Consider the following 11313-nt stretch of genomic DNA (forward strand, 5'->3'; position numbering starts at 1 on the left):
GAAGTCACCTTAGCTTATAGTGCTGGATGCGCTTTTTGAGGGTTGTATCCTCTGCAAACAATTTTGGATAGCCCAAGTAATTCTGCCGCACAGTCGGCTATGCGCTGCACACCCCTAGGTTAAAGTGCTGCTGGAATATTATGTGGGATCAACATGCTTGCGGACGAGCGATGTGGTGTATAAATTAGTTTACCTAGGCAGTGGTATAAGTGTCGATAGACTGGTTGGAGACGAGATTACTTCACTAATAAGAGAGTCCAGGACACCCTTTGACACTGCGGCAGTGCCTTCCATACTGTTTTATGGATAAGAAGCGTAGTCTGTACGTGCAGACATACGAAAACTTTATTTGATCATTGGTTTCTTCAAATTATTGACCGGGTATGTTTGGAATATCAGGTTAGCACTGTCGTGGTTCGCCAAGCAGTTGTAGGGTAAGGGAACTTTTCCACGATGGATGAATTACCCGCGCTTCACAGGCTACGCTGGTCAGATGTGCCTCGTATGTCAGAACTTTCAGCCTGGCATGGCTCTTTTCGCCGAATCGTATGAGCAGAGGCTACTGAGAGTTGGACCTGGTAACGGAGTATTAAAACACTAACCAGTAAGCTGAGTCGGGCCAACAACTGTAGCCTCCCTGGTACTCAGCTCACCAATGGTTAATAGCATCTACGCTTCCACATAGTCAGTGGCGTCCCTGCACCAAAGCTGCCACCTTCGGTGCGTTGCTGCCGCTTACCGAACTGACTGATCATGTTATCGCCTCCGGTGCTAGCCTATATCTTCCACGCTCCACCATCTTCCGGTGACCGAATTTGTAGCAGCCAGAACCAACGTACATTTGGTTCATGGTTTATAACCGAGAAACTGAACTGATCTCAAAACAGTGTGCCGAATGACGAGTGCACGGCGTGGCGTAGTTTTAGACGATTACTTGTATCATACAAACAGGACGTAGTCGCTCGGTCAACGTACACTTCATTGCCTGAGTTGGTTCGATTTTAGAAACATCTGTCAGCTGTATTCGGTGTTTTGAATGCGGGCTTTAGCTTGCAACTACTGATCTTAATGAAATTTGGTGTGCGACTCCGGGTTGGTAATCACGAGAGTTCAAAAATGAGGCCGAAACGTGCTACTAACTCGCAACAAGTACGCACAAATTTTGACACCGACTGTCTTGCCTTCAGCTGTAGTTCCACAGGGATTGCTTAAAATTTACGAACTAGGCGAATCGAGTGGATTGAAAATGTGGTTACTTGCTTTCCTTCGGTTGTCACAGAATAGGTATCCAACATGTCTGTGTAGAATTCATTGGTTGGCTGTGTAGTGTTGTAGTCGTCTCTAACACGTAAGTCGTTCTCTGAAAGTGACCCTGTGGGCGAATCCATCGTGTGTTGCTAAGCGTTATCATGACACATGTACAACTTTGCACTAGCCATCTGAATAGGTATGTTTGTTCAAGACTTCCTATTCCGTTAGTGAAGTATGTCTACCAGACACGCCTTAGCTTTCTGATGTCAGATAGCCAAACCTGGTACGGCACTGGGATCATCACCGTGCAAACCGAAACCCAATAAGATGACTTTGCACGGTGTTTCTGTGCCACCTGTAGAAAACGGATTTTGGCGACAAATTGAGTAGAGCCGGATCACCGATTAGCGTTGTTCGATGTCTGCTTTCCGGTGTTCATTGCGATCACAATCCGTGACCTGTGTGACGGACACAGATGGGGTAGTCAAAAGAAGGATGCGATTCGCACGTGATTTGTCTCATATTTTTCTATCCTGACAAGCTGTTGAGTTCTTAATGCTGAGTGATTATTTAATGCTTCTTCTCCGTCACTGTCGAATCAACATGAGCGTAATGTGAAGAGCGAAGACTCAAACTTTCCGTTGGTATTCGTTTCTGCAAAACTATGTAATTGGGTTCAGTAGATGTTCGGAGAAAGTCGTCATAAGTATTCCGACCAGCAACTCGTTCAGCCAAGGTGAAGCTGAGAATAGGCCTCGCTAAAGATAGAATGACCGCACTACTGGTCAGCTGCAGGTAACGCAAAGTTAGACTGCTTCGTTTCGCTCAGGTTTACGATACAGCATTTTAAACTCAAAAACAAGGAATCCTGTCGTGTTCTCATGCATTGTCCATTGGTTGGTTTTTGTGAACAGAAGCTAAGAAATATAGATGAGGTTCAGGGCTCTACTCGTCGAATATGGAAAGGGCAAAACGTTCACCTAAATGTGGGAAAACGAGCAAAGTCAAAAACAGGAACAAAAGTTGTGGCTGTACAGTCATTGTTTGAAACGCATTCCGATGACCCTGTTGGCTAATAGTCAAGCGTTGATCGTGAGGTTGGCCAGGAAAGGACAAAACAAGGAAGTACCCGCTTGTTGGACCAAACGATTTTTCATACATCCTAACAGTGATGGACAAATAATTTGACTGCTGGTTGAATGTTTACTGGCCCGTATTCATAACAGCAAAGCGTAAACCTTCAATCCCTTGGGTACCGCAAATCTGGGTGAAACGCAGCTGGCGAGCACGGATGCTGGAGCCTGACCAAAGTGGGGGAATGTATGACTGAAGTGATATCATTCTGGCTAGAATTGCCACTATGGATCGGGGGCCCGTTATGTTCTGACGTTTTTGGACCGTTCCGCTAAGTTCCAGTCCAACAGTAAAATTTCTCACGACTACTACAGTTTCCAGGATGACAATCGGGACAATTGGGTATGTAATAAATCCTAAGAAATACAAGCATATGGTCGGATAATTTTCGGTAGAATGTAAGTCCATGTGGTTTATAAGCGTAATGATTAACCTTGAGTACTGGGAAGATGTCTTCAAAGCCGTGCGTCTTCCGACAGTCAGCATATAGTGCTGACATAGTGAGCTAAGTCTTGTGTCATAATCGACATCTGATGATTGCAACGTCATTGTTTGGAATTTGACCGATCAAAGTAGATATCATCTATCAGATATCCCCCACTTCCAAGCTGATATTCTTGTGTATCACTGCAAACTCTATCTCTTTACTGTTGATGGCATCCAGCGAGAGCGATGGCAGTCAACGCACCCCAGAAGATCAGAATAAAGTATAAAGTACCTGATACCTCTCAAAGCAAATTATCATCAACGATCCGATGGCTTTACGAAACGGTGACTGCTATCCTGTGTGGCTATATCTTATTTTGTGGCTTACATGGTTACGCGTGACTAAATGATACATCAGGTCCGTTGGTTAGCAGCGAATTTCACGTCCCCTGTGTTTACTTATGGTAAACAGACAACCGATACACAAAGTACTGTTGCCTGCAGCGACTATCCGTAAAACAATAGCACATCGCATTCTTTCAAAAATACAAAGGCGTCTGCATTTGTCATACTCCACATCGAAAGAAGAATTTACAGTCAAAGAACTGGATCAATATCCTGTCCCAGGCTGCAGAAAGTACGATCCAGAAAAGTTGTAACTTACCGGCCTAACGATAGCAAACGAATTTCGGTATGATCATTTCTATCTCTGTTACGACTCACATACGAGTGTCGTTTCCACCCGCTAAAATTTTCCCCCTAAGTTAGCAAGATTGAACCTGGAAAGTCATTTCATTGTGATTTATCGTTTAGTATGTGGATCCCTTTTCAAGTCCAAGATCGAATTTAAACAACAGTCATGCTGAACTTTTCACATGTTTCTAAATTATCGAATAAATTGGACGATCCAGATGGAGGGGTAAGTACGAGAGCTGTGAGCAAGGAGTCGTTTTTAACCTAGCTTCAACATTTCATGTTCGATCTGAAGCATTATTTGTCATCCGTATCGTAACCATATAAATGTATCACTTAGGATTCAATTGCATCTCTCCTTTGCATCTAATTCCAGCTTTGTTCTGAAAATTTGGTTCAAACTGCATATCGAAATAGATCTTTCTCTTTCAAATTGAGGTACATCATGAACGTCCATGTCTGTGGTAATTAAAAGTACAGGTTGTTCTCTGTTTATCACTGTCAACAAGATCAACATCATTCCAGCAACGACACTGCTCGGGGGCATTTGCTTTCTTGCTACTTGAGGGGATTGGTCTAGAAATCTAGTTTGGTTGACTTTGTACCGTGTTAGTCAGGCAAACGTTGTTTCTCTAATAATGCATAACGAATGTCCATAACTCCCCACTTAGCATACCCCCAATAAATTTACCCCGGAAAATCGAATCCCGTACCCATGCCACCACGTCAGCTAACCCCAGCATAATGTGAGGTATTTACCAATGAAGATGGCTTTGCTGGGTCTCACGTCTTTCTCAGCAACTCGTTTACTTCATTGAACACGATCAGTAGCTGTGGTTTCTCCCCAAACCCTTCTAGACAGACAACCATTCAGAGTATACTGTATGGACCTAGTTTTTCACTGGTTGCCGTTCCGTTCTGTTTGTTTGCGTACGATGTACCTTTGGTTGTTGATCTGTTCCCGTGGCTTGACTGAGACCCTCTCACTTCGGTTGATGATGAAAAATTTGCAGTCCAACTGTCAAGCTCGGCGAATAGACCAACTACCAAGCAGCGCATCCGACCTACCTGTGCTCTGCAACATCACCATCGACGTACCTTTCGTAGTCTGGCAGATGAATTCCACTGTCACTGTCCTTGACATTCAAAATTCTCAAACCAAGACGATGTCGCCCAATATTCTCTCTTCCGGACCTATTGGTATCATTTGATCTGGCCAGCGCACTCCTTCTTGTTTTAATCCGCCTTAGCAAACCCCATACTTAACGATATATGCGCTTGAGTCATATTCAGATGTGCTGGTGTAGTCTACACCAACCAGTTTGGTTATTGTTTGGTTCGGTTGACCTTCCTACTCGTAATCTCCGATTCTCGTTTCTATGATTTTCTTTGTGTGAACCAATCAAAGGACAGTACGTGAAAACGGCACGAGTGGCTCTCCTGCCACTTGGACATTTTGTGTTCCTACAGTTGGAGTCAGCATATTCAAAGACGAGTTAGCTTTGGAATATTCAGCTTGTACGACGAACTCCGTATTGAAACTGTCTTCATCATTTAGGTATGCTATGATCAGATTTAATATGTGCCAACTTGCGCGTGCTTTCATGTGCCGATTCCCATCAATGATGGTAAGCCTATTTACTGGACAACTGAAATAATTGGATGTAATAAAATGTATTGCAGTCACGTTCATTCACAACGCAACCGGAATAAGAATGCAGTGTTTTGTTCTAACAACAACAACAACGGACACTCATAACATACCCCACCGCTGCTAAAATGGGAAGCCTAATGACCCCAAATAGGTTTCATAAGTTCCCGGAAGGTTGATCACTAACAAACTCTACAAGGGTGCAATTCCTAGTGTGCAGAATCTGGCGTCAGTTTAGTGATGTTTGCATCATTATGGTACTTGGTTTGACCACCCAAAAGTCACCGAATGACATGGAAACAAAGCGATTGCTGGTTATTCTCAGATCCTATGGTCTGAGTTGTCGTTCACTGACCCACAAAGACAATTTTTTCTTTAGAAGCCAAAAGGCCCCCTCTAACAAAGTAACTTCAGTGCGAAGACCTTCGCCCATGCTACACCCAAACGAACACACTTCACTCGAGCATCCTTATAGCGGACAGTTCCTCTGAAGAAGAAAAGCAGTTATCTGCTGTCTGATGTCAACAATTGTTATCGGTCTAGAGACTTCGAGTGCATCTGGCTAGTTTTCATCTGTAAGCATATCTAAATACAAAAGAGATCAAATCCGTATCCACATAATCGCCCGTAGAAAATATATTTCTAGCAGTTTTCGAGCACTACCTGACCAGGGAGTCCCAGTTATGGGACAACCAGGATAGTTACTGTTTCGTCATTCGAGCAGCTCAGCAAACGAGAAAAATCTCTCAGACGTGATAATCCAGGTGTGTCCAGCTGACACCGATGGATTGGTGATGTCGCACTCACTTCACGGAGTTCAACTCTCGGTACGTCCAAGGATATTCCGTGCTGGTGCCCTCTAACAAGAGCGAAACTCAATCCCTTTGCTTCATCTCTCTTGTGTAGACCCACCAGGATATCAGTAGGGCCGTCCAAACAAAAATGACGTGCAATTTCACATCGAAATACATCAGCTTGCAACCAATTTGATTTTGCGGGTGACTCGCCTGAAGCCCAGCTGAATCCCTTTCTCGTTTATGTTCCAGATGAGTCTCCCACAAAAGCAAACTGGTTTGCAAATTAGTGTATTTCGCTAATTTCGTGCAACTTGGGTTCAAGTAGAACATGAGGTAGACGGAAACTCGGAGACTGTGCCTACCTGATGAGCCCCAAGAAACCGATCGTGAGCTGTCAAAGAGTAATGTATGAGTGTGTATTAGTATGTATGTATGATTAATGTATTACGTCTATGCATTTCACTGTGTGTACATTGATGTTCACTTCAGACAATCACCACTTTTGGATTGTTTGAGTCACTCATCTTCATGTACCAATACAAACAATACAATGCACCAGATTTTTAAGCCAACAGCTAGATTCCGTGTAACCTGTGATCACTAACACGGTGAACGAAAGGAGTTGCTTTATGTAAAGTTGTTTGAATTTGTCCGTGACAACTTCGAGAGGTTAGCCCCAGGCAAAGGATAGTCGCACGTCATTCAGTATTTGACCGCCGATGTCTGGCGAGTCCGGCTGGAACAGCGGATCAATATTGCTGAAGTGCGTCGGGTGATTTTCGGAAGAAATAACTGGCCCACGATAGATGAGCTGATTACCTTCCATGGACTGTGCTGGCTTGATCACGTGCTCCCTATGCCTGTCTTCGAACAGCTTTTGCGCACAACCACGCGGAAGGTCGGAACGAAATATGGAAACCAGTACCAGCAACCCCAGCTGTGCTGATCATTACCGTCTCCCTGAGACGGGGCACATGAATGGCTAGAAACAATTTCAGACATGGCTCAGTCGCACCTCCCCTCTCGTGAATTCAAAGTGTTGCTTCGAACAGAGAGCTCTCCTCCAGATCTCCCCAATAAAACTCCACTGACTACGCAGAAATTATATCCGCTACGGCCTCCCTGCGCAGCTCTCCACCCCACCCCCAAATCGCCGGCGGACTAACCTGTCAGGTGCAACCACTTTACCGCAAGCACGCGATTTCTCACAGCTGATGATGATGATGATGGTTAAATCTTATTCAACCAAAATTAGCATAAGTTGCAACATCAAATTAGTTAAATTAGTGCTTTTATTGCGTTATCTAACCGGAAGGCACCACATTACGCACGGTAAGTCGAGCTTGTTTCTGATCCTGGTCGAGAATATCTAGGCGCACTGAAAAAGGGAGAGGAATGCAGCTTACCTACCATCACCCGCCACAGTATCCAGTTTTTCTGGTTACTTGGTCTGATCACCCAAGTTGATTGAGCAACATGTGTGTCTGGTTGTAGCGCGCTCTGTGCTTGTGAGATATTGATACCGCACTCATCGATTTATCGCTTATTTCAGGGCTGCATTACCTACCCCCCCACCTCTCTCTCTCCAGGACAACGATACAGATGTATAAAAAATGGTCAGCTTAACGGTAGCAAAAGCGTTATTTCGACTGAACGGACGGAAATATTTCCCAAATGCATTGGCAGATATCAAATTAAAACGGAAAGAAAATAGGAGGCCTTGTGTTACCCATATTCTGTCCATTACATTATTATATTCGTCCCCCCGATGTGCATCTGGCAACCCGCCTTTCCACTCTGAACCAAACATGCCATTCACAGGTTATAAAAAACTGATGATGATGATGCACATTGTGCGATCGATACGCACACCATGACGACCAGTCTGTCACCTACACGACGGAAATATTTCCCAAATGCATTGGCAGATATCAAATTAAAACGGAAAGAAAATAGGAGGCCTTGTGTTACCCATATTCTGTCCATTACATTATTATATTCGTCCCCCCGATGTGCATCTGGCAACCCGCCTTTCCACTCTGAACCAACCAAACATGCCACAGGTTATAAAAAACTGATGATGATGATGCACATTGTGCGATCGATACGCACACCATGACGACCAGTCTGTCACCTACACACTAAGTGGCAGTGTTTGTCCATCCTGATTGTCCTAGTTCGTCCCAGGTTGTCGCGACCAACTGCAATTGGTTCGTTTCCCATACGCTCCATGTCTGATCTATTTCCAACAGGTTGCCACTCCGAATCCATGATACTAAACGCATTTTAGCATCATTGGATGGTCCAAGTATCTTGTCAAGATCCGGAAACCATATTTAATGTTAGATTTCCAACTTTTTAATTTCTCTTTAGCGGCAAAAATATAGGGACTAACAAAGGACAGGCTACCAATGAAGGACGGGGTTTCTAGTTGTAAATATCAGTGACTTACTTTAATGCAGAACTGTCACGCTAGCCACTGTCGAATCGACTATGCTTTGGTTCCGAAACCTCCTTTTACACGATGTCATCATCTTGACTCGATCGATCCCATCTTCGTTCGTAATGTACAGTGCTGTTTTTTTTACAGCTGAAAGCTTACACGGAATGTGGAACTGTCTTCCCGAGAGAGGGTGCATTGTCTTGAGTGGTGACAAAACATAGAGCATTCCCTAATTGTTGTGCAATTAGTTAACGAAAAGTCCAGTTTTTTTTGACGAGTTCGGACGAAGAGTGTGACAAAAGCCAGGAACTCATAAATTCGATAAAATTGAACGTGTGGAACTTAAACATACTGACGCGCCGGAGGAAGTTACCGTCGTGTCTCTCATCAGACTCTGTCGCTCGAGTCGGACAGGAAATTTTCGTACTGGCTAGCCAGCCGCCGATCCAGCTTGTACTGATTTATCTGATTGTCTAACTTTCTCATATACCGTGATGTTACTTGCTTATCACGAGTACTTCTCACAATACTAATGGGAACAGATATGAGCTGGTGATTTAGCTGGTTAGGATATTAGTGCTTTAACAGTAAACCGTCTTTGGGACGTTTGACATGCAGATCTAGGCAAATGGCATTTTCCTTTGGGAAAATTCGGCGTTTCCCGAAACCAGAGTGCAGATTCTGTATAGTCACAGGAGAATGGGAATGGGAAAACAGTGCCTCAAACTGTCTCAACGGTGGAGGTATTTCCTAGCCGAAATGCTTGATGGAAGACTTAGATCAGTAATGGATTGGTTTGGAGCCATTGTAACGAGCCTTTTGTATAAACCGGTTAGCCACAACTATTCTGAAACCCGACCTCGCTTCCGTACTTACCCAGGGAACCCATGTTTCACCAGTAAATTTCTATGCTGGTCCTTATCCAGTATGGGCGATTTTCTCTAAAGCTCCATGATTTCAAAGGGAAAATGTAGCATTTGTAAAAATATGTTCTCTGACCAAAAAACGGTTCTTTTGCTGAATATTGTTTGATCTGGGCTCAATTCATTATTTCCAGAAACGGACTTTAATTTAAACATTGCTTGTCTACTGAAATGATTCAGAAAAGTGTTGACCCGGGTTCACAGGAGACATATTTTGGGACGGTGTTACCGACTGAATGAAGGATGATTATGTCGTATTTGTATATGCAGTGGGCAAACTAGCAGCAGTGTTTTTGTTTTGTTGTACTATCTGCGCGGCAGGTGACCCCTAAGATCGGGTGGGAGTAGAGGAATGCGGCGGAACTGGCAAGTTGAACGCACATCCCAACGATGAGCTGCATTAAGTGTAGCGGCATAAGGACCACCCTTCACCTCCCTCTCACCGTACTGTTCACAACTACAAGGTGACTCAGTGTTTGTATGGCAGTTTTCCGGCAACCTGGCAACGAGTGAACTTGGGCTCGGTACTTGTAAGACGTCGCTGAAGTACAGAACTCCGTCGTCTGAAACGTGGCAGTTTGTAGCAGATGAGCTCGAAAAAATCCTTGGACCTCAGGACCTATGCAACCACGGTATCAACGGTCGACAGGATTTGTCATCACACTATCCATTAGCGTGATTTTCATTTCAACGGATGACGTGGCCTCGGTATTGATAAAGCCTCAATAGTGCAGACACTTTAATGTTAGATTTGGATGAAGCGAACTGGATCCACATACACTGGGCCAGGACACAATAGGCTCTCTTATTCTGACGTTTCTTAAACGAAGCGGGTGTCGAATGTGACAAAATGTTTTTGGTAAGCCCTTTTAGGGCATGTAGTTACAGTCTCTACACTTTCCTTATCACGAATGTCACGGGTACAGGGCGTCCAGCCACCTATGCCTTGGTAGAAGGCGAACGGTTTAATCCTACAGCTTAGCTGTTAGGCTTTTTCTCGATGATTAAAATGCGCTATGAAATAGAAAATATTTACAGTGGACAAAGTGATGGCGCAGATGTACACCACCACAGCTCAGTTTGTTTAAGTTTATCAGCTATAAACCATGGACCAATAGTACGTTGGCACCACCTGACCTACCACGCATCCAGTGGCTTTTTTGTGTTCCTAGTTGGCTTTGGGATGCATCTCTTTTGTCAGAGAATCAGAAGACGAAAGCTTGGCAGTCCAAGCCTGTATTGTCGGACGAGCACGAATCAGTAAACAACTGATCAAAAGCACAGTCCGTTACCAGAGAAACAGAGTAGTAGATGTAATAGCCAACAAACAGCAAAAACTCTGTGATACAGAGTTGCATTATACGTTCGTTCACTGGCGCGCCGGCATCTAGTTGGTAAAACTGACGTGCCGGCAGTGCATAGAATGAAGAGCACAGTTGTTTGTAGTAGCTTTTTTAATGGAACATATTCTAAATCCATGTTCGTGGACAGTAGAGGTCTCTCTGCTGAAGATAAAGCATAAAAAGCTGTGCGACGTCACTTGGTTTTCGAATTCCCACTTGACGATTTAACGGCAAAGTTTAATTAAAGGTTTAAATCTGTGGGTTGGAACTTACTACGGTTGTCATGCCAACCGTTGATTAGGCGGGTGCTAATGTCCTTCACCATCTCAAAGGTACTAGATATTTTGTAAGTGAATAGAAGGTTTACGAGTTGCTCATCAAATTTTAAGGCTATTGTAGGGAAGTGGGTCGGTCTTAAATTTTCATTCTCTACAAAACGAGCGATTCGCCCAAGACCTTTAACACGTTCTCGGTTTAGAAGGTGCTGTATCCACCTTTTCTCGTTCTGTGAACAAGTGTTTGAACAGCTATCCCGCTATGTAGTTCACGTTATCCGAGCGGAAATATTCCGCCCTCATATAGGTTTCCGTAACCCATTCGATATTTCAGGTCACTGTTTGCACTCACTAATTGTTTGACATCCAAAGCCAGA

The 11313-nt window shown here is 44.0% G+C and overlaps 1 protein-coding gene across 1 annotated transcript; it reads left to right on the top strand.

Moving 5' to 3' along the window:
* Positions 1-457: 457 nt before the first annotated feature.
* T265_11324 (hypothetical protein) lies at positions 458-9997 on the top strand (the record flags this gene model as incomplete). The annotated part of the gene is made up of 3 exons (XM_009177949.1): positions 458-586; positions 6659-6850; positions 9806-9997. The coding sequence occupies 3 exons, from the start codon at positions 458-460 to the stop codon at positions 9995-9997; spliced, it is 513 nt and encodes a 170-aa protein (XP_009176213.1).
* Positions 9998-11313: the final 1316 nt, after the last annotated feature.

This window comes from Opisthorchis viverrini, assembly GCF_000715545.1.
Source record: "Opisthorchis viverrini unplaced genomic scaffold opera_v5_475, whole genome shotgun sequence".
NCBI classification, from domain to species: Eukaryota; Metazoa; Platyhelminthes; class Trematoda; order Opisthorchiida; family Opisthorchiidae; genus Opisthorchis; species Opisthorchis viverrini.